The sequence below is a fragment of the Talpa europaea genome (genome assembly GCF_964194135.1).
Source record: "Talpa europaea genome assembly, chromosome: 4".
Taxonomy (NCBI): Eukaryota; Metazoa; Chordata; class Mammalia; order Eulipotyphla; family Talpidae; genus Talpa; species Talpa europaea.
In genome coordinates, this window is record NC_140070.1 from 104,965,072 (window position 1) to 104,989,749 (window position 24,678).

General features: G+C 44.8%; 1 protein-coding gene across 3 annotated transcripts in view; it reads right to left on the reverse strand.

The window, feature by feature from the left end:
- The window catches only part of ITGB5 (integrin subunit beta 5), a gene marked incomplete at its 5' end in the record, with an annotated part of 105,370 nt that overhangs the window by 73,801 nt on the left and 6,891 nt on the right, over positions 1–24,678 (reverse strand). For 2 of the 3 annotated variants that reach the window (XM_084231292.1, XM_084231291.1), the window contains 3 exons: positions 2,658–2,907; positions 13,761–13,965; positions 20,620–20,705. In XM_084231292.1, the coding sequence (XP_084087418.1) occupies positions 2,658–2,907; positions 13,761–13,965; positions 20,620–20,705 (541 nt within the window). Of the gene's footprint in view, positions 1–2,657; positions 2,908–13,760; positions 13,966–20,619; positions 20,706–24,678 lie in introns of those variants that run through there. The other variant, XM_084231293.1, reaches the window with a different exon arrangement.

Below are 24,678 nucleotides of genomic sequence, written 5' to 3' on the forward strand. Positions count from 1 at the left end.
ATACCATGTGACTCAGCACTGAAGCTCCGCCTATCACTCAGAATAGCAATTTAACCTTTCCTTTATCTATCAACTTGCTCTATGTCTTTTTTCCTTCTTGTGGCAGGCAGCCCTCAGTTCTGGCATTTCTAGTATATTTTAAGATGGGAAGGGGCGATCAAAGATTATGATCCTGTGGCAGAGACAGCTGGAACAGAAGGGGGAAGACAATCGCAGGAGAGTCCCATAAGAAACTGACTTTCTTTTCTCTGAGATGTCCTGCACAAGTGGCTAAGTCATTCCTCCTGATTCCACCACCTCCCCAAAACTTTGTGGGGGCTGCTACTACTGTGCCCAACACCACAGGAGAAAAACACCTAGCCGAAGGTATCACTGGAGCTGTAGAAGAAGCCTGTGACTTTCCTCTCCACAGTAGCTGGAGGAAAAGAGGAGATAAGGATCACAGCCAGGCATGGAAGGCAAACAAGTAAAGCAGGCAGCTGTGAGACCAGAGGGAGTGGTAGGGCCTGTGGCAGCCAACAACACCGACTCACAAGCCCAGCTTTAGCAGACCTCCCAGTTTTTCAAGAAAACCTAGAAATCCTGGTTATGCTTAGTGAAATCTATTTTTTTTTAAATGTTGGTAACTAATTCACAGCCCATTAAAATTCAGGAAGGCAAACAAAGCTCGTGTACAAGCTGGAGCAGGCACAAGCAGATGACACCCCCAGTTTGTGCTCTTCTACCGAGGGAACAGTGGGGACTGACCCAGGGCTTGGCCCAGCCTGAACAGGAGAAGGTAAATCTCAGCCACCATCCAGCTTAGAGAAGGCAGATTTGCATAACTTAAACCTGATGTTTCCTTCAAAACTCCCATTCTTCCCTGGATTTCCTGTCTTACAAGCAGCTTTTCAGTGTGCCTTGTAGTCACTGTCAAGACTATTACTGTCTGCAATTGGTTCTGCCTTTTAGGGCGTAAAGAAGGAGCTGTGGACACAGAGGATGAAATAATCTTGAATATTCAAATGCTAAGTGCCCAGAGACAGACCTTCATCCTCTGCCAGCTTCCAATCTAGTGTCTTGCAGCCAGTGGATGTACCCCGGAAGAATGAAAGAGAGACACACCCTGTCTGTCTAGGGATAGGATCCAATCAGAGGGCAGAGGTGGGAAAAAAAAAAAAAAAACAGAATCACTACTCCAGATGAATCAAAAAAGTTCTGGCTGAAGTGCTGCTTGCTTACAGTAACAGGCAAAACTCCATCAACAGGGCATTTGGTACAAAGAGCCTTGGAGATGGGACCAAAGTAATAATGGCTGCCAGCCATGGCCAGAGGAGGCTAAACCCAGCAGATAATGATAACCAGTGCTTCTTCATGGTCAAGGAACTTACAGTCTCATTTGTAGTTAAAATTTTTTCTCACTGGGCCTCCCCGGTGGCACAGCTGTTGAGCACTGGGTTGCAAAGCTGCCCGCAGCCTCTGCAGTGCCAGTTCGATCCCCAGCTGCCAAGTGAGGGTCTCACATGGCGCACAGACCTCTCCTGCCGCCCGCTGCTCCCCTCAGCAGTGTACTTCGTCAGTCTGCCTGTTCTGCTCTCCGCTCTGACTCTGGTGAATTCTTTCACCCTCTCGCGCTTCTGACTGTACCCAGTGCTTGTATAAATAAATAAATAAATCTTTTTAAAAAAAATTTTTTTTCTCACTGTTTTTTCCATCATGTGTCAGTTCCCAGTCCCTGGCAAAGATCTAAGATCGCTTCTAGGAGAGTGTGCAGAGGAATCAGGAAGGACACAGAAGAACAAACACCACCAGCATAAACACTACCTCAATCCAAACACCCAGGCCAACCCAGAACTGGGAGCTACTGGGGCTGCCAAGATGGGCTGTGGGGTCAGGCAGGCTCAGGAGCTTAAGGACACCTCTCTTTTCCTCAGTGGCAGCCAAGGAGACCAAATACCAAAAATACCATCTCAGGCTAGAAGGAGCCTAGAGCCCTGAGTCACTGCTTGAAGGAGAGCTGCCAAAGAAAGCAGCTCAACCTTCATAGATTTTATACAAGCAAGAAATAAACTTTGTGTTGAGCCACTGAGATCTGGGGATTGTTACTGAAGCATAACCCAGCATTGCCCACTGAGTGGTGGGGCGTGTGGTAGTTTTGGAACAGGTATTACTACTGAGACTCAGGAAAGCATCTGTGCTGATATGGATGGGAAAATTAATCATCTATTTAAAATGCAGGATTTTCATTTTGTTTTGTCAAGGTAAGTTACAGATCTTTACATAAATGACAGGGATAGACTTGGAATTGGCTTGTGCCCCAAGCCCCTCAGGGACTCCAAACAAGGGGCAAATTTAAGTTGTTCCACCTGCTCCCTCCTTGAGCCCTTGGGTGCCTCACATCCTGAGAGTTTTCTCTAAAATGTGTTAATGCAGGAAACAGTGCTGAATCAGGCAGATGGGAAAACAGTAGCAGAGATCACCATGTCTTTGGGCAGCCTCATGACAGTGCCTTTCTTCATCCATACAGGAAGGACAGGAACTGAGTTTAATCAAATTAAACACCTCAGCTGGTTCTCCTCTCAACAATGCCTTCCCTGGTTCTTTGTTTGGGTTAAGTTTTCCTAATACACCATTCCCTAACTCTTCAATTCCCAACAGAAGGCAAGCTGGTCACTTACCCAATGCACGGATTGGTCTGGTATCTCGGTGCTGTGTAGGAGAAAGGAGAGATGTTCTTGTCTACAAAAGACCCAAACCCCAGTCGGAAGTTGCTGGTGAGCTTCCGCATCTCATCTGCCAGCTTGGTGCCCAGGTTCCGGATGTTGTCCAGGTCATCCTTCATGGACAGGGAGAGGTCCATCAGGTAGTACAGGTCCACAGGGTAATCTTCCACCTGCCGAACCTGCAGCTGGAAAGTAGTCTTGTCCCCTGTGCCAATAGAGAGGTCGTGCATATTAGAGGTCATACACTGGCCAGTCTGCAGGGATGGATTTTCCTTTCAAACTTGATCCACCTCTAACTTTCTTTACTGATAGGTACTGTGTACCTATCAGAAGTGATATTTTTCTTGGCAGCAGAGGGACTGGAGGGAACGTGGGTGCTGAGGATGACATTCTTGGGGCTCCTTCCAAACACTTGGCTCAGTATTTTCAGGGAAACTCTTTAAGAACTAGTCTCGTTTAGTGTGTTGTTTTCTCAGTGAAAACAATCCTTGGGTGATTAGTGAAAGTGAGCCAGACAAGCCCAATGACACAAATTGGGCAGGAGTAGCCCACAAATAACACACACCAACCTCAGAGAAAGGACCATTCAAGATGGGAAGGCGTAAACTGATCAGATGTGTGTGCCACAGAAAACAGAGAAGCAATTAACTGGAGGGGGGTACAGACTAAAGGGAGTAGAGCTGAGGTGGGGAAGAAAGCATGCAAGGCAACAGGGAGTGGGGAAATAAAGACAGTTTCTTACAATATCCCCCAAGGACACAAATGTTTATGGTTGTTCCGTGTGTCTATTTCTATTTTCCTGTTCATTTATCAAGCAGCAGCATTTAGTTCTTGAGCATGTTTGACATCTTTGGACATCATAGACATGGCTCACTATCACCAGAAATTATATGCATAAGTATAGGAAGACTGAATCCAAACTTTAACTCCATGAAAAAGGGAGAAACAAGAAAGAAAAAGGGGGACCTCCCGGATGGCGCAGCAGTTGAGCGCTGGGTTGCGAAGCTGCCCACAGCCTCTGCAGCACCAGTTCGATCCCCGGCTGCTCCCCGGCCACTGGAGGAGGATCCCACATGGTGCGCAGACCTCTCCTGCCGCCCGCTGCTCCCCTCAGCAATGTACTTCATCAGTCTGCCTGTTCTGTTCCCCGCTCTGGCTCTGGTAAATTCTCTCAACCTCCCGCGCTTCTGACTGTACCCAGTGCTTATATAAATAAATAAATTAATTTTGGGGGGGCGAAAAAAAGAAAGAAAAAGGACACATTACCGGACTTGCTATCCGCTACAAGAAAGAGATGAGATAATCACAGATAAGCAAAAGGGGAATTAATTCAGGAGTAAAGAACACAGGGAAGCCAGTGAGTGGGAGGCAGCGGCCTCTAATCTCACTCCACAGGGTTGACCAAAAGGCCCAAGTCCAGGCAATGACCAGAGGGCAATGACCCGAGGGCTCCTGCCAGGATAAAGATCCCCAAATCACTTCAAATCTCTAAAATCACATAGCTGAGGGCCAGCTTCAAGCTGTAACTCATGTCAGGTAATTCTATCTGCCCTTGGGCCTATTAGGCTCTCAGAGGCACCAACAGCAATCCTTGAACTTTTCTTTAGAATTTTCAAAACCTGGACTCACTCGGTGTGGTCAGAGGACCCCCCCCCCCAAGGGGTCCACGCCTGCTCTGCCCAAAAAGAGGTCAAGAAAATGCAATCTATCACCTCCAGCTGACAACTCACTGGCTGAAGCATTCTTCCACCCTCCCTGGCCCCCTCCGTCCACCCAAACAAGGCATTTTTCACTAACTTGACCATGAAGAATCAAGCAATCAAAGATTTTAAGCCATTCTAGTAGATGCACATCCCAACCTCAGTTTCCTGAAATATAAAATGGAAATAAAAACACCGCCACAGCATCGATGAACTCATGAGGAGAGTGTGCTGTAAACAGCACAGCACCAGAGAAGTCTGCTTATTACAATTACTGTTTGGAGCCTGAGTGACAGCCCTGAGCCTGCCTCCCCTGACTTGTCTTTGCATGTACTTTCCTGGCAGCCTTAAGACCGAAGCAGTTCGGGTTTCCTGTTGGTATGTGCCTATTTTAAAAAAACCATCAGAGTCTGACTCAAACAGAAGAATGTTCAAGATTTCTTCCAGAATGAATTCCGGACTGTTGCAACGTCTGTCTCTGGTTCTCATCAGCAGACAGAGCAGGGCCTGCAAAGGGCCCCTCCCAGGCTCCAATGCTGCATCGCGGTGGGGGAGGGAGAGGGGGAAGGGGTGAACAGAAGGAGGAGGTGGGGGAGGGGACCCTCTCCTTGGCATTTGCAAGGACAGACCACAAACCCCAAAGAGAGCCTGCAATCACGCCCCCTTTATCCAATCTTGTGACCTCTTTGCAGGGGCTCTGAATATTCTGTCACCTGTCCTCTTCCTCTGTAGTCTCCAGTTACACCTTCTTTTATTCAGAACCCACTTCCACCTTTTTGTAAATTATGTGTTATTAACAGATGAGCCCTTGGGGACCCAGAAACTGACTTGGAGTCAGGGTGCCTATGGGAGGGAAGTACCTATGAGAGCGAAGTGGACACTGGTCTTGGTCAGGGAGAGCTGGGCTGGAATTCACACTTTGTCACCAAGGACTCGGGAGCACTCAGGCACTTTTAAACTTGCTGCTCAGTTTCAGGATCAGAAAAATGGGAAGAATGTTAATCATGCAGGGACCGAAGGAAACAGCAAATAAACACCACACAAATGTTCTATACAAGGAGAACTTCTGTAACAATTCCCCTAAAAGTCAATTATTAAAGCAATTTCCTGTGGGGATAAATAGAGTGAAAATTCTTCCAGAAACTTGAGTGTGGAGTTTACAGCCTCGGGCATTAAATTAACTCCAAATTTTCCAGACATGAAGGCAAAGAGGGAAACAAGATGATAGAGGTGTCTCCATATGCCAATGCAGTGTCTATTCTTAACTGAGAAATCTCGTCACCAAATTCTGTGAGACTGATCACTAAGAAAACTACACACACACGCACACGCACACAGGCACACTGGCAGTCATACAAAAACCCATAAAGAGACTGCAATATTAAAAATAAGTTATTTCATCCCATTTTCCATGCTTGGAATGAGGATTTGTTGCTACCTCAATCATGCTTGACTTTAAATGTTACAAACTCTCCATGGGGCTTGACAATAATGGAATGTTCTGTCAGCAGATTTTGGAGGGACTGACATTCTTGGACCCATTCTCAGTGTGGGAGTTAAACTGCAGCACACCAGCTCCCCTAACAAGGGAGGCTCCATGGCAAGCAGGAGGAGGGCGAAAACATCCCTGTGTGTGAAAGGTACCCTGTGTTGAGCCTAAGGCCCGGGGTACATTTCATCTTTGGGGACACTTTCAGAACTGCACACACTTAGATACACTCTGCCAATACATCCAGCCACGCAGTTTTGGGCTTCCTGAGACTAAACCTGTGGTCACTTCTCCCATGACTGTTAAGAGTGTGAAGTCCTCTTCACCTTCACTGGGGACACCCCCCCAACCCCATGACTGACTCTGGTGACACCATCCCTGCCCACATGCTCAGATTTGTCATCCCATCTCTCCATTCACATAAGACCCCTACTGGTGCCTCTCCCCATGTGGGTGCACCCTTTCTCTCATGGGATCAGAGAAATGGGACCGAACAAGCACATCTGCACCCCAAAAGGATGAAGCTATTCCTGCAAGCAGCCCCTTGCCTGTCCTTCTGGCTTTTCCTGTTTCCAAAGCACTCAGTTCTGACTCTTTCGCACTGAATTCCTGCCACTGTTGGGCATCTAGGTGTATGTAGCTTCTCCAACTGGAATCAAGCATCAACTAGCATTCTACCTGACACAATTTTGTAAAGCTTTCTTTTCTCTGCCCTCTCTGGAATAGAAAATGAAAAATTACTTCCTTGGGGACATATATCCAATGACAAACACTCTTGGAGAGTGAAGGTAGGAATTCCAACAAAAGTTTCAAGAATTTTCTGAAGACTGATTTTTGTTCAAATGTTAAAATGGTACTTTCGACAAAGACTCTTGTCACCCCCATAGGGATGCAAGCAGTTTTTGAATCCCCAGAATTACCTTCCTGTGCTAGAAATGTTTAAAAAAGAAGAGCGGGGCCTCCCTTGTGGCGCAATGGTTGTGCGCTGGGCTGCGAAGCTGCCCACAGCCTCTGCAGCACCAGTTCTATCCCCAGCCGCCAGCGAGAATCCCACATGGCATGACAGACCTCTCCTGCCGCCCGCTGCTCCCCTCAGCAGTGTATTTCATCAGTCTGCCTGTTCTGCTCCCCGCTCTGGCTCTGGTGAATTCTCTCATCCTCCCGTGCTTCTGACTGTACCCAGTGCTTATATAAATAAATAATCTTAAAAAAATAAAAATTAAATTAAAATTAAAAAGAAGAGAAACATAAAGATCAGCTTTATCACTGTTGTGATAGGGCTCTAGTGCCCTGTCCACTGCAGCTGGACAGGGCCACCTTACAAGACTCTCACCTGCCCTTTTGCTCAGTGCAGCAGAAGGTAATTAGAATCCCAGAATTCAATCAGACCTAGAACAAAGGAATTGACTCACTGTTGAGGACAAAGCCTCTGGGCCCCATTCTCCACCTTAGAGTGCTGCCTCTCAACAGATGGAACCACAAAATGAAGCATCTAAAGACAGCATTCCCCTCCAGTGTCTGTCCCCAGGCAGTAGGACTTGGCATCCATAGTTTCCTTAAAAACAAGTGGCTTGCTCCTTTTGGGCCACTGTAACCAGTCCCATAGACAGGGTCACTAAGAAACAACAGAAATTCATTTCTCACTGCTATGAAGGCTGAAGTCCAAGATCAGGGTGCCATTGTGGTCAAATTCTGGTGAGGTCTCTTTCTCAGGTTGCAGACTATGGCTTCTTGCTGTGTCCTCACATGGCAGAAAGGACAGGGCACACCCCGGGCCTTTTTTTTTTTTTAATAGTACTTATCCCATTCATAAAGTTTCCATCCTCCTGACCTAGTCACCTCTCAAAGGCCCCACTTCCTAACAACTATCACACTGGGATTTCAACATATGAATGTTGGCAGCAAATCCCCTGTGTATCAACCCATCATCAAGTTTTTCTTAGTAAAGTACAATGAGGGAGAAGGGAGAAAAGGACAGATAGAGGCTGGCAGGACACCCATATCAAATCCATCCCCTGTAGTTTAGTTAATAGTGTAGGATCAATGTCAATTTCCTGGCTTTGAGAAAATACTCTGGTTACATAAGATGTTATCATTGAGGAAAACTAAGAAGCATACTAGTATTTTTGCAACTTTTTGTGAATCTAAAATTATTTCAAAATAAAAAGTTTAACATAAAAATAAGCTACCAACTATATTTTGAGAGGCTAAGGGATTAAGGCAAATAATGAATTAAATAAACCTTTTTCTAATTGACCCAGTGTTTCATAACTATCTCTAGCTTTTTACCATTTCAATAAACTTTATTCTAAAGTTTACATCCTTTCTTAAAGGTCTTATGTCCTTTGTTAAGTATTGTTTTTTGCCACTCTCCTGTCAGTTAAGTACTTTTTAAGGCTGTTATCCTGATATACAATTTCCAGGATTAAAAACAAAATGGAAAACATGATCTTATGTTTACATAAAGTCCTGCTTAAAGTTTGGCAGTTCCTCAAAAAGTTAAACATAGAATTACCATATGATCCAGAAATTCCACGCTTAGCTATCTGCTCAAGATTATTGAAAACATGTGTCCACACAAACACTTGAAGATGAATAGCAGCATTAGTCAAACTTGCCCCAAAGTAGGAAAAGACCAAATATTCAACTAAATGTGGTATATGTATACATAAACAATGGAATATTATTCAACCATAAAAAGGAATTAAGTCCTCATATATGCTACAACAGGGAGGAATCTTGAAAATATTTTGCTAAGTCAAAGAAGCCAGACATAAAATACCACATACCATATGATTTATAGGAATGGTCCAGAATAAGCAAAACCATAGAGATAGAGAAAACAGATTAGTGGTTGTTAGGGGCTAAATGTGGTAAAGAAAGAGAAGATAGGGGTGGCTATAATTAGCACAGGGCTTCTTTCTGGGATGTGAAAATATTCTAGAACTAAATAGATGACTATTGCATAACCTTGCAAATATACTACAAGCCGCTTTAAATTTTTTTTTTAATTTATTTATTTTATTCAAGCACTGGGTACAGTCAGAAGTGCAGGAGGATGAGAGAATTCACCAGAGCCAGAGCTGGAGCAGAACAGGCAGACTGACGAAATACACTGCTGAGGGGAGCAGAGGGCACGGCAGGAGAGGTCTGCGGGCCATGTGGGACCCTCGCCGGGGGCCGGGGATTGAACCGGTGCTGCACAGGCTGCGGGCAGCTTCGCAGCCCAGCGCTCAACCGCTGCGCCACCAGGGGAGCCCACCACCACTTTAAATTGTACATTTTACAACGGTGAATTTTATGGCATGTGAGTTATATCTCAATTTTGAAAAAGAAAAACAAATTTAAAAATCCTACTTAAAGTGGAAGGCAATTTGTTCTTTTCTTGTTCTTTTCTTTTTTCCTTTTCATTCTAAAACAACAGCTTTGCCCGCTGTAAGTATCTCTCAGATTATGCTGAGACTTGTCCTTGACTAAAAGAGTTACATTTCACTCAACAAATATGTATTATGAGGTATGGGGGAGCCAGACAAGGGAGGTGACACAAAAGTATTTCTAAAAATATATAATGGAAAAACCAATCACTACCTCCCTGAAGCCCTTTCCCTGAGTTGGTTTTTTTTTTTTTTTTGGGGGGGTGGGGTGCAGGGGGGAGATATTACTTTGAAGTAAATGTGCACTTGACAAACTAGAACTACTGCTAACTTTAACATTCTCTTCTTCACTTGAATAAAAAAAAAATTGGGGTATTGACTGTAATTCTATTTATAAACTTTAAATTCTCCAAAATCTCAGAGGCAAGTGTTTCTATACTTGAGAAACACAGTCACGGGGTTCTGAACCTTTAAGAAGTCATATTCCCATCAGATCAACTTGCATTCATCTCTAACCTGAAGATGAACATTAGTAGCAAAACAAACACATGAAAGAGAATGTTTATAGCAGCATCAGTCACAATCGCCCCGTAGGGAAAAAGACCAAACATTCACCCACTGAATTGTGCTGTATCTACACATAATCAGTGGAATACTGAACATCTCACAGCTTGAGTGTGTTGTGGCAGCCAGTCCCCGATCTTGACCTTGGCTTCCTGGCAGTGGGGCTCTCCATCACACATGCTCCACAGGACCACAGCCCACACATAGCACCCACATCCTGTGTACTCACAGGCTCACGTTCTTTATTTACTTCCACTACAGGAAAAATAATGCTTAGGAGGAGATGATTGTACCAGATAAGCCTGATTTCTTTTTTTCTTGAGCATATATTGGACTTTATTGCATAAATAAATATTGTACGGAAATTTAGTGCCAAGAGAACTTTGCCCAAGGAAGCTAATTTCACTCAAATCAATTCTCTATCTCTTCTCTTTGAAAGATGTTTTAAAAGTCAGTTGATAAGTCAAGCAAAACAAGTCTTATCAGCCTCATAGTCACACTTTAAATCTGATTTTTAAAATTGGCATTAAAACTGTAAACTTTAGGAGGAGGATGTGTGTAAGAGAATGAGAGAGAGAGAGAGAGAGAGAGAGAGAAACGGGTAAATGGGCTTAAACATACAAATTTTCAGTTATAAAATAAATAAGCCCTGGGATATATTGTACACCATGGAAATAATTTCACATTATATATAAACATCAAGTCATTATGTCGTAAACCTGAAATTAATATAACACTGTATGTCTTTTATATCTAAATTAAAAAAAAAACCTGACATAATTGGTTTTGTGTAATCTCCATTTCTTTCCTAAACTCAATCAACCCTAAAGAATAAGGATTATCCATCATGAAGGATATTTCTCAGCGAGAACGCCAACTCTCAGAGTAACTCCAGATGAAGCATTCCAAAAACTTAAGTCAAAGACTTCTTTCAATGATAAACCTGAAACTAAGCAATTTTGGAGATACGAAATTTGGTCCTTTCTGTCAAAGGTTATTAATTGAAAACAGTATGCAATTATAAGTACATTATTAGGATATGAACAATTTATTCATACATGAATAAAGACAGAGGATTTATCAAAAACAATATTTTATAAAAGCGGATGATTTTTCAAGGATTTTCAGGATGTTTGTTACACTGTTATTATGCTGAAAAGAATGACATGTCATTCCCATTATTTGAAAACAGTTCTTATAGTTCTCCATGTGCTAACTGCTAGAGTTTGCGACTATGCCAACCTCTGTACCACCTGCGCTACCGCTGTGCTCCAGTATCTGATCCTCATCCCCTTCTGGTCAAAGCCATTTCCCGTGAGCCTGCCTGCACGCAAGAAGGGGACGTCACTGAATATTTGCCCTCAAAAAGAATCAGTCGGCTTTTTTCTACCCATGCACACTCAGCCTTGTAAGGGTTCCCTTCCTTTTCTCTCTCAACTTGGCATCTCCCCAGACAAAAAAAAAACAAAAAACTCAGCGCTGCTGACAGTGAGATGACTTGTAAAAATAGTAACTTCAACTAACCCCAGCTTAATCCCTGAGCCATCCGGTACTTTGTGTTTCCCTAATCAGCAGGATCTACTTGCCCCCTTCTTTTGCTTCTTATTTCCAAGACAATCCAATAGGCAAATAAAACATTTATTAGGTATAGCACCCCAAGCTCTTCCTAGCAACAGCAATAAGTGCGATCGAGAGCTTCTGAGCTACATCTATTTCTGAGACACTGAGAATCCCCATTCAGACTCAGGTCTGGCTGACTCCAGAACATGCACCTTTGGCCTTTACTCTTTGAAAATAATAATTTTAATGTTTTTAAGTATAATTATACATAAAAGTTCTCCTTTTAGCCTCTAAACATAGCTGTGAGGAGCAAAGGTGACAAAGACAGTGAATGGGGTGACTAATCAGGCCTCAGAGCTAAGGGCAGGGGCAGAACTAGAAACTAGAACAGCCAAGCAGACCTGAAATCTCTCCATAGCACCCAGATGCCCCAAAATCTAAATAAACCATCCAGAAATAAACCATCCAGAAGGGTTTTCCAAAGGCTTCCTGAATAATGGGATAGAAGAAAAGACTAAAAATCAATGGAATTTGAGGAAAAACTGCCTCCTCCCAACAAGTGATACCTTCCTAATTTAGCCAAATGTATATCCCCCATAGCACCATAAGGATTCTGCTACAAAGAAATTAGATAATAAGCAAGCATTGTGAGCTAGAAACAATCATGAGTTTTGCATTCACAAAGACCAAGGATTAAATCAGATTCACCACCCCAAACTTGGAGACCTTGAACAGATTACTTTCTTGTATACAAAATGGCATTAGCTATTTGAGGGTAGGTCGAGTATTTAGTACACAGTAGTATTAGTAGTAGTAGTACAAAATCTATTATATTACAATCAACTCTAGAGTTTGCAGTGGCTCTAGGATCACAAAACCTTTTTTTTTTTAAAAGATTGATTTATTCATGCATACAAGAACTGGGGTGCAGACCAGAGGTGAGGGGGTTTGGTGAGAGGATTCACCAGAGAGAGTGGGGAGCAGAACAGGCAGATCTACTGAAACACACTGCTGAGGGGAGCAGCGGCCGAGGCAGGAGAGGTCCGCTGCACAAGTGGGTTGCTCCCTGGCCAGCCTGGGCTGGAATCAACTGCTGCAGTGGCTGGCGTCAGCTTAATAGCACTGTGTCTTTAACCCCTGGGCCACCAGGGAGGCCCCAAGACAAAATCTTTCTACTTTAAAAGTTTATCCTTACAGAATGCCACTGCCTGGAATGGAATTTGCTGACAGGGAAAAAACCTTTTTTGTGGAAGCAGCACTTTCTCTGTGAAAGTTGCATTAACTAGGGAGTAAACCTACCAGTACCCTCCCGTAATAATAATCACCATAACCAAAGGTAGTGATGAGGCTTGGGGCAGGCTAACCCCAAACATAGCATTTCAGTAGGGTGATTATTCTGAACTAAAGGTACATGGGAAGTGGCCAACATGAGGACACTCTGACCTGAAAGCAGGAGGTAAATTTCCTCTGTCAAGGTATCCTCCCGGTACCAGAAAGTAGAGAGACAACACCAGAGTCACCAGAGTTGTGTAAACAAGCTCTGCTCAGTTCCTTGCTAATTAGTAGGAAAGCCTAAAGCTTCTTGGTCTTGTCTTTTCTTCATATTCTTTCTTTGTCTAAAAGGTATATAGGACTCCCCAGTGGCACAGCGGTTGAGCACTGGGCTGCAAAGCTGCCCGCAGCCTCTGCAGCGCCGGTTCTATCCCCAGTCACCAGTGAGGGTCCCACATGGCACGCAGACCTCTCCTGCCGCCCCTGCTCCCCTCAGCAGTGTATTTCTTCTTTAGTCTGCCTGTTCTGCTCTCTGCTCTGGTGAATTCTCTCACCCTCCCGCACTTCTGACTGTACCCAGTGCTTGTATAAATGAATAAATAAATCTTTTAAAAAATAAATAAATAAAAATAAATAAATAAATAAAAGGTATATAAATGGATTCTTTGGTCATTCTGTAGATCCCATGTGTATGGGGCTTCCATGCACACAAAATTAAATTTGTTTTTTGCTCCTATTAATCTGACTTATGTCAATTAAATTATTAGGAGAAAGGAAAAAAAAAAACCTAGGAGAGAGAAGAGAAAAGCTTTTCTCCTCTATAGTGAAAACCACCCAGGTGTGTATCAATGGATGGATGAGTAAACAAAATATGGTAAATTCAGTTATTATTCAATCTTAGAAAAGAAAGAAATCCTATTCATGTCGCAACATGGACCCACCTTGAAGATACCATGTTGAGCAAAATAAGTCAGTCAAAAAAACAAATACTGCCCACTTATATGAGGCATTAGAGCTGTCAAATTCAGAGACAGGAAGTGGAATGGCGGTTAGGGGTCCTTTACCCACTATGAACTTGTCCCACTGTAAGGGCACTCACCAGGCCGCAAGGTCACAGCAACCTTCTGTGGGGTCATCTGGATGACGTCCGAGCCTGCGGAGCCAGAGCCCTTGCTGCTGAGAGGCAGGCTCCGCAGGACCTGGGTGCTGCTGACCGGGCTCTCAAACTCTCCACTGCAGCCGTGTTTGACCAGGTTTGCCCTCAAGTCACATCGGGAGGTGACTGACCGCAGGCTGCCGAAGTCCTAGAAGCAGAGAAAGAGAGCAGAATGTGGTCAGGGTGTGCTTGCAGAGCATGCAGGAAGGTAGACACACTACTACCTGCTTGACAGTGCACCCTCTACATCACACTTTCATTGTCTGGAAGAGAAAAATGACCATCTCTATCCCAATGCCTCATCATATGATTTGCAGTGCAAGATATACAAGCATTTTGTAAACTAGAAATGCATCATATGACTCACTGGGTTCACTGTTATTTTTATTTTATTTTTGGAGATCTTGTGAAATTTTATATCAAACACACCCTTTGGTGCCATGAATTTCATTTTGTTTTTGTTTTTCATTGTTATTTTAATGATAAAAATGCTCCTTAAAAAGCACAAATGTGCCTGTCCAGGTGATTCACAAAAGAAATTAACTCAAATGGTCAAAAGTTAAATAAGTAAACATTTATTTCAATGCTATGTAAGTGGTGAGCAGTCATCACGCAGGCAATTAGGAGTCAACTTCTGAGCTGTTCACTTTGCAGGCATTGGCCAGTCACACCTCTGGAGAACTATGTGAGAATGAACATTGTGCCCTCTGACCTGGCGGGCCAGTCCTAGGGATTTTTCACAAGAAAAGAATACACTGCAGTATTATTTATACTAGCATCTTATAAACTTGTAAACCTAAATCCTAAATCATAGGGAAAATATAGTATATCACCCCAACAGATGACAGAGCCAATACTAATAACTATGAAGGCTAAGCAGAAATTTCAAAACATTTAAGCTAAGAAAAAAACAAAATACCCAGACAACAGAATTATACCTTCATTAGGATTCAAGAGTTTAAAAGCAGATAGCTGAGATGTCAGGATAGAGGAACTAAATGATATTTCTCTTATAATCATTTTTGTTGTTTGAATAATAAGAAAATTATTTCTTTTTTTAAATTAGATTTAAGAGGTTGGGCATTGGGATGACCCAACCTAGTGTATGGACAAAGAATTTGGGCCATAAATTTAAAAATGAAATAATATGCTTTGTTATAAAATATGGTGCCTGTAAGTGTTGGTCATTTTCTACTGAGGGAGTTTTTAAGCTAGAATAATCATGTGACAATGCAAACCCTGCTACATGCAGAAAACAAGATCACCTCCTCCAGCTGCCTGGACGCCAGCGCTGGACTAGACAATCTCCATAAGGGGTAGAGGAGTTAGGAAACTGGTCCCTTTCTCTCCCCTTGGTGACACTTTGCTAGAAAGCCCCAGATGAGGTAAGTTTCCACTGCCTGCTGTGTTAGAAACCAGACAGCTGACAAAGGCACTAACACTCAAAAGGACTCACCCTTCATCATGGTCTAGGGCCCCTTAAGACTAGTCATGGTCCTTTAGTGTCCTCATAAGACTCAAGACCAAAAGTGCAGAAGACTTTGCAGGTATTTTTTTTTTTAAAGATTTATTTATTTATGCATACAAGAACCTGGGTGTAGGCCAGAGGTGCAGGGGGTGAGAGGATTCACCAGAGACAGAGCAGGGAGCAGAACAGGCAGATCTCCTGAAATATGCTGCTGAGGAGAGCATCGGGCAAAACAGGAGAGTTCTGCTGCACCATGTGGGTTAGCTCCCTGGCCAGGAATCGAACTCATGCTGCAGTGGCTGGCGACAGCTGAGACTTTAATCCCTGTGCCACCAAGGAGGCCGACTTTGCCATATTTTTTTTTTTTTTGATTTGCAAACATTTTTAATATACTGTAGATAATACATCTTTTTTTTTAAATAAAAAATTTTATTTTTATATTCCCCATACAATTGCAACCCCCCCTTTCTGATCCCAATCCCTCCCCTCCCGCCCCCCACCCCCCCAAAAGTGTCTCTGTTTCATAGTTTTTTGTTGATTCTGATTTTCACTTTCTTATAGTTATTCATTTTCCTGGTCCCTTATTTAAGTTTTCTAGATTCCTGCTATGAGTGAGACCATCCGGTATTTTTCTTTTTCTTTTTGGCTTATTTCGCTGAGCATGATCCCTTCCAGCGCCATCCATGTTGCTGCAAATTGCATGTGTTTATCTTTTTTGACTGCTGAGTAATATTCCATGGTGTATATGTACCACATCTTCTTGATCCAGTCAAAAAATATGGAACGCTTCACGAATTTGCGTGTCATCCTTGCGCAGGGGCCATGCTAATCTTCTCTGTATCGTTCCAATTTTAGTATATGTGCTGCCGAAGCGAGCACCGACTTTGCCATATTTAAAATAAGTAAAATGAGGTGAGTTGTTTTGGGTCTCTGTGATAGCTTTTAGAGGGTTTCTTTGTGTTGTTTTTGTGTTTTTTTTTTAATAACTTACTTTTTTATTTTGTATACTGAATCTCTGGAGCTCTTGACAATCAACAGCCTCAGAGACTGCACCATAGATACAAGTGGCTCCACAGACACTTACAGGACAGTGAGAAAAAAAGATTATTCCAGCTTAACATGACTACCTTTGAAATGGACGGGATTTCAAAGCTAGGGGTTCCAGATGGTCCACTTAGCTCTAATGAAGCAGTTTTAAAAGCACAGGGATAGGGAAAGGAGAGTCAGCTGCCTGAAGTCCTGTATGGATGGGTCTGCTGTCTGGAATTATCTAAAGCAGAGGGCAAGCCAGCTGTCCCGGGCCTGTCGGATTCTGGGGCTCACCTGCTCAGGTCTGACACAGCCATAACAGAGGAAGAATATAATACAAATAAAATATCCTCTGTACACAGAACAACAGGTATTGGAGGAGAAGGGGAGTTCATCTCCAGCAGAAAAAATGAGAACTAGCTGCAGAGTGGGCTCTGAATGGGGTGCAGTGCAGCTGCCTTGTAGGGGCTCCCAGGCTTGGTGCTGGAAGAGGTTCAGGTACGTGAAGGAAGTGTCAGTCTGTGGTTTCCAGAAAGGTCTTCATCAGCTCTCCAGTGGACTTAAGGGGTAACTGCATTAGAGGCCAAGTACCAAGGGAAGTGACAGGATGGGAACAGGGACTTGAAACACCATTTATAGCTTTTAGTCGATATGTGGTAATAGTATAAAAAAGAAAAGGGAGGTGTCCTGAATTTAGAGGCTTCTTAGACTTTTAATTTGTGTTCATTTGTTAGAACACTCTGCTGCAGACCGACTGCCCCTCTCTCTCCCTGTCACCTGTTAGATAAAGGCTATAATGAGGTTTCTGCCGCCTGGGCATTTGGTGAACCTCATCTCTTTCCCTTGGTCACCTGTGCTTGGCTGCTCCCAGCACATTCCGTTACAGCCCTGTCTGCTGCTGCTGAAGGTTAAAAAGAAGTGGGTGGCTCTTTAGGCAGGCAGGGAGGGTGCATTTTTGTTTGTTTCTGAAACAGCAGGGTGGAAGAGTTGAGAAACGACAGGCCCTGGGAAAAGAGGAACCCAAGCAGGAAAGGGGGCAGACTGCCTGAACCCTGGGATGAAGAGGGAAGAAACAAACTGGTAAACAAGCAGAGACCCCACTGGAGAAGGGGGCAAAGGAGGCGAGCTGGCTGCCCCTGAGGCTGGCCTTTCTCCCAGAAGGGATGCCGCAGGGCCAGGGCCTCTGACCAGCCAAGGCTGCAGTCCTGAAAGGGCACAGCCTTTGTGGGTTTGGGGGAAGGAAGGAAGAAGATAACTACGAAAACCCAAATCTCTGCACCAGTAACAAACTACAGGCTACTCCCTGTACGGGGTGGGCCGGGAGGAGGAGGGAGAAAGATTTCAACTGGCTCATTCAAATCATTGATTAAATATGATGAAATGTCTGCAACAGACCAAGATCACTCCTAAGCACAGAGATATTCGATCAAAGAATCTGTATTTTATCATCAGCTGGACTTAATGTTCATGTTTTTCATCCCCCCATCCCCCAGCTCAAAGGAAAATACAGGCATGAGGGTCTCCTCTGCTTTCCCTTCTACCATAATTTCCCAGAAGGTCTAGCAGGTGGTCTTGCTCCCCAGCCTCTACTCTCCTCTTCCCATTCCTGCCTCCAGGCCTGTGAGTCCTTCATTCCTCTTCTCCACATCTACCTCCAAGGCAAAGGCCCTGCATCACAGCCTTTCCCCCTGTCTGACCCCATTTCTGCCCATCCAAACGCCCCAGGTCTCACGGTTCTTTTCCGGTGGGATTCCAGCTTCCACAGGGCAGCCCTGATCCTTCCTCCCTTTTCTCAGCAGCCTGTGCTGCCCAGTCACTTCACCCAGTCACTCGCACCTTCATGCCCCCAGCTCCCAGGGCAATCCCCCCACCATTTCTGTCTCCTCTCTCCCAATTTCTGTCCTCACAGGGAGCACGATCCCTCAGCCTTGCCCGCTTCTCCCAAACCACTGTCCGTGTGCAAACCACACCCCCTCACTTGCACAGGCTGCTCTTCACACAACCACCCTCCCTTTCTCCCTGGACCTAGGACACAGCTTGACTAAGTCTACTGGGGCCACTGCACTTAGGTGGTGTGACACGACTGGGTTTAGACAAGAAAATGTGAGTGGAAATATTGTGGAATGCCTGAGGCCTTGCCATAAAAGCATCCACACATTGCTCTTTACAGCTAGCTGGGTTGTGAAACTTACTCTTAGAGCTGAGACAGATTCCCACTTTAAAAAAAGATGGATAGAGAGTGCACTGCCAGAGTTTGTGTGTTTTATGCTAGGGAGAATAAACAGCACCCTAAGTGTTGGCGGTGGCGGGAAGTGGGGCGAAGGCTGGCTAGGACAGCCTGGGAGCACCACAAAGGGCTAGGGGCTCGCAGAGCTGCCAGATCCACGCATCCTGTCTCAGAGTAAGGAAGAGCCTTGCAACTGTGGTCCTGAAGCCAGGGGCAAGTGTGAAGCTGCCAGGTAAACCACTTTAGAAAACAGCGATGAGAGAGCCAGGCTGTCGTCCTGACAGCAGCGCGAGGGAGCGGAGAGCCAGCCTGGAGACAGGGCAGCGAGGACACTGGCAGATGCGAACCTTCAAACCCAACAGTTGTGGGAGAATATAGTAATAGGAGGTTGGGAATCAGGTAGAGGAGGTGGAATTAGGTTACAAGGTGGGTTAAATGTAGTGTAAGGGATGCCCCACCCCCACCTCAAGTAAAATAAGGAAGTCATTATGGGATCTCTAGCAGTGAAGTCCCAGTGGAACATGATCTGGGATTAATCTGTGGTGGTATGCAGCAACCTCTACCAGTATCCATCAGAATGCACTAGTGGGGGGCCTGGCCCTCCCTAGCTGTCCACTCAGCACCAACCCTCAACTATACACCGTTCATACTCCAGGCAGCTACATTTGCTTTTTGATGATATCCCTGGATTTATGGTTAGGGAGGCACTGGGCCATACCACACTTATTCTGTCTTGCTAAGGGACATGCGCTGATCAAAACCATCCCTGAACTCTCTAAACCCAGCTCCCTGAACACTCTCAGACCTTGGGGAAAGCTCATTTCCAAAAGGGATGGGGAGCTGCATTCCAGTGCAGGCATCATGGGAAGTTCTTCAACCAACAAGGCGTTGTCTAATCAGAGAGGGAATCCAGTGAGCTGGAGAGGAAGCCCAAGCTTGGGGCAGGACCATGAAATTCTCCATTTACCACCATCATCAGGAAATCAGACTCTCAGAGGTACTAGTACAGTAAGGAAAAACTTAAAGTGGAAAACTGACCCTTGTTCGCACGTCACTAGAAAATATCCCTCGATGACACCAGCAGTTTGCTAGACAACTCCTTCACCCAGGGGCTGGTAACTCAGCAGCTCCATCCACAAGTCCTCTCAAGCACTGATCTCATTGTATGCTCCTAGTAATGCTGGAGGGTGGAAACTGTCATTTTCTTTTTATAAATCAAGAAATCCAGAGTAAATCATAGCAAAACTGAGGCTAAAACTTTGGTATTCTAAGTTCATGTCTTTTCAACAGGCCTTTTTCATCAAATAGGAATTCCTGCCAGATTCTTGGCTGGATCAGGGGATGCCAAGGTGAATAAAACATGGTTAGGTTCTCAAGGAGATGATGATCCAGTTGGAAACAGACATGAAAACAAATGAACTCAATGAGAGGTTGTAAGCAGTATCGAAGGAGTACAAAGTAGGGGAGACAAAGAGGTAAGTGTGGCTTGCGCAGTAAACATGCAACAAAGAGCCACAATCAATCGCCACTCAGTGTTCACTGAGCAACTCTTGTGTGCCAGGCACCATCTGGGTGCTGGGGACACAGCACTGAAGAAAACAGACGTAATAACCCCTGACATTCTGGCAGAGTCTACATTCGCATTTCAAATGGAAGCAGCAACAATTTTTTTCAATGAAAGCACTCCACAAAGGCCAATTCATGCTATTCATCCTCAAACAAGCCACAGTAAGATGACTGGCATCGACCAACATGCCACCTACCTGTACATGCTATAAATCCTATAACGAAAACATTTTACAAGCTCAAATCTTTTACCAAATAGCAGAAAACTACACGAGTCACTGATGGTTTACCCACTAACGGGAAGGAAAGCCTTGTTTCCCTAAAACAGGATTAAAACATTCAATACTATCCAGAGATGCAATTTAACTTCAGTCACTAAAATGCAGCTTTTTCTTTTGTCAGCTCCCTGGGAGGAAGCAGAAGAGGGAGCTTGCAAACCCCCGCACACTTTGTCTGGACAGTCCACATGTGTGCTGAGGGGATGCCCACCCTCCCTGCCCCCACCCACATACCTCTTTGGAGCACCAGGCACATTTTGGGTGGATTAGCAGACATTCTTCACAGGAGGTGGCACTTCCACTAGTACATATGTTGAGACCTTCAAAGGAAGATAAAGATGCACTAATTAGTTCCTGGTCATAAATCTATTGATAAGGCCTTTGAGCAGGAGGAGGAGTCACTTCCCTTTTTAACAGGGGCTTAAGGCTGAAAGGCACAGCATTGGTGCTAATTGCATGCAAAGACTCACTGGCTATGGCTAATCACTGAAGGTTTCTGAAGCATCCACGCGCAGCGTGCACACTTGTTAACAACTCCCACTTGTGCTGGGACCACTGGATTTCCACCCCCTTCTCCTACAAACACAGCAGCACCCCTGCCCTCAGTGAGGGGGAACAAGTCTCCTTTACACTCATTCCAGCCAAAATGAAAAAAAAAAAAAAATCTTTTAGTCAACAAACAAACGAAACAAAACAAAGGCAAAGAAAAAAGAACAGATTGGTCTCATTCAGGCATTAACAAAATCCTAGGTCAGTCACTATCTCATCCAAGTCCACAACGTGCTGAAAGAATTCAGCACACCCTTTTAAGGATAGTGTATCCAGCAATTACAGTGCTGGGCTAAGAGAAAGGAAATTCAGGAATTCAATATCAAGTTAGAAAAACCTTATCATCACTTTATTAGGTAGGTAATGAAAAAACATCTGATGAAATTCAAACCCCATCCCTAATTAAAAAAAAAAAAAAGCATTAAAGGAGACATCTTTATCATTTTAAAAATTCTTTCCTTTAGGGCCTCCCCGGTGGCGCAGCGGTTGAGTGCTGGGCTGCGAGGCTGCCCGCAGCCTCTGCAGCGCTGGTTCGATCCCCGGCCGCCGGGTGAGGGTCCCACATGGCACGCAGACCTCTCCTGCCACCCGCTGCTCCCCTCAGCAGTGTACTTCACTCCGTCTGCCTGCTCTGCTCCCCACTCTGGCTCTGGTGAATTCTCTCATGCTCCCGCTTCTGACTGTACCCAGTGCTTGTATGAATGAATGAATGAATAAATAAATAAATAAATAAATCTTAAAAAAAAATTCTTTCCTTTAAAGCTAGACCACTCCCACCTCCACTTGTGGGGGATGGGGAGGTTGGGCTTGAGAGGGAGGCGCAACTGTGAGGGATAAAAATCCATTATCCTTTGGGCCTCCCTGGTGGCACAGCACTGTGAAGCTGTCCGCAGCCTCTGCAGCGCTGGTTCGATTCCCGGCCTACCAGGGAGATTCCCACATGGCGCAGCAGACCTCTCCTGTCTCGCCCGCAGCTCCCCTCAGCAGTGCTTTCCGGTCTCTCTGCCTGTTCTGCTCCCCTCTCTATCTCCAGTGAATCCTCTCACCCTCCCTCCCACACCTTTGGCCTGTACCCCAGCTATTGTATAAATTAAAAATAACTCTTAAAAAAAATTAGAACTACTTAAAATTAAAAAATAAAATCCATTGTCCTCTCTCCGCCCCTCTTTGTGCCAATCCCCCCAGCCCTGTGTCACCCCCACTCCCACCAGAGCACAGAAATCCTAGAGAACACTTGTCATCCCTTTTATTTCCTTCTCTCCCCTCTGAAACATCCAGGACAGATTTCTTTTGACCAAGAACAAAATCTGGTGTTTCTCTGATGAGCTGATTCTATCTGGTCCTCACAGATCACCCAGAGGCACACTGGATGCTCGGGATGGCAGGCGGAGCCCGGATTGCTGGCCCTGGGAAGGGCTCCCCCCACAAGGGTAAGGCCAACAGACATAAAAAGGGAGGGTAGAGGAGAAAATATAGGAAGGTGGAGATGAGCTTCTAGCGCTACTAAACTCTGTCACATTTACTGTTAGACGTCTTGAAACTAATATTTCCTTCATTTGCTAATCTTAACTCCCGCTTCTCCTTTATCAGGAGCAATAAAAACCCACAGAGATCAGGTGACACAGGAAGCTGCATTGTGGTCACCCTGGAAAGCTAGCAGGGACAAATACCACTTGGGATAAGAATGGTAGCTGTGTTAGGAGAGGAGAGTCAGGCAGAACCTGAGATGCTGGGAAGAAAGGAAGGGTGGTGCTCGGAGGTCCCAGCCTGACACCCAACGTTGAACCCTGGTCCCTCACCCTAACAGCTGATGCTCTGTTGGGACCTCTGTTTTGCATGCATGGGGTTGGGGGACCCCATCTCATCACCATGTCTGCAGCAGGCCTTCCTGGGTACAGCATGGGAACTGGAATATGTTTTTCAAGAGAAGCAGCCAGACCCAAGCAGGTCTGAAATGAGCTCATTTCAGCAGGAAGAGCCCCTCCCTAGGCCACACATTGACCAAGGAGGTCTCTGAATCCAGACAGCTAGGAAGTTGGGCCTGCCTGCCTTCTGCTGGAAGTGACACTCTCCTTCTCATTTTAAAATGAATCCACTCAGGGCCTCCCTGGTGGCACAGGGGTTAAAGACAGCGTTATCAAGCTATTTATTGGCAGCCACTGCAGCACAAGTTCGATCCCCAGCCGGCCAGGGAGCTAAACTATATGGCGCAGCAGACTTCTCTTGTCTCGCCCGCTGCTCCCGTCAGCAGTGTATTTCAGTAGATCTGCCTGTTCCACTCCCCACTCTTTGTAGTGAATCTTCTCACTCCCCACACCTCTGGCCTGTACCCCAGTTCTTGTATGCACAAATAAATCTTTAAAATAGATAAAAAAATGAATCCACTCATCCACGGGTGATTTATTTTAATTAAAAAACTTTTTTTATTCACTCAAGTGATTTCCAAATAGGCACTTAAGCTTTTGCAAAAGAGAGAATGTGTGCAGGAAAAGAGTTTCAAAATTTCACTCCATTTTTGGTTAAATCCCCTTACTTGTCAGAAAAGACTAAGTGGGTAAAAATCAAACCTAGATTTAAAATTAATTACTGCCCTCCTGCTCACCAGCCTTATCAAATACAAACTCAGGCCTTTGGGATACACCATTTGCTTTGATGTATAAAAATCAAGGAATTGGGGTCTCCCTGGTGGCGCGAGGGGTTAAGACGCAACCTATGAGGCTATCCGCAGCCCTTGCAGCACCAGTTCAATCCGTGGCCAGGGAGCAACCCACATAACGCAGCAGACGTCTCCTGCCTCGCCTGCTGGTCCCCTCAGCAGTGTATTTCAGTCAATCTGCCTGTTCTGTTCCCCACTCTGTCTCTGGTGAATCCTCCCACCCCCCACGCCTCTGGCCTGTACCCCAGTTCTTTTAAAAAAAAAGAAAAAAAATCAAGGAATTGCAGAACCTTAGAGTTAGAAATTTTAAAGAATCTAGAGAACACACCCCATTTTATAGATGAAAACAAGAATAAGTGACTTGAAATAAGGAGGCCAATATACAAGAAAGTGGTTAGAAGGGTCCCAGCCAGCAAGCAACCACACAAGAAGCCTGCTGGGGGCGCCTAACTTCAACCCAGACTCAGGGCTGTGTGCCGATCGAGCTCCAGATCCCTGCAGGATCCTCAGTGGGCCCTCAGTCAGGAATCTGAGTCAGATGCCTCATTTATGGATCAGCTCCAATCCACATAAATTCACAAACATTATTTTCTAATCACCAGAGCCTCATCACTGATCTCTAGGAACATGGGTCAGAGGTCTCGGGCTCAGCGCCATAGGGCTCCGCAGTTCTGACCAGACTGGGCTCTGGTCTTCTGCTTTGCCAGCCTATAGGACCTTCGACCTAACACTGAAGAGGTTTAAAAGATGCGATAGACATCTGATATGAAAACATACTGAACAACATTAAAAATTTGTCATCCTGCACTACCAATCACTTCTTTTATTATTATACATTCACTTGCAATGGTAGTTTTACTGCACTCAAAGAGATTTTTCTAAAATTAGGTTGCCGTTGGGACAAATTCAAATTCAAGAAACCCTGTAATAAGCACGTCCTAATCAGCAAACCCTGGGCCAGGGGCTGCCAGAGATAGAGACAAATGGCTGATTTGTCTTTCTCCCTGGAGCGCAGGATGCCAGGTACCAGGTAGCAGACAGAAACACCAGAAACCAAAAGAATGGGCTGTGCTGACACATGTCATCAT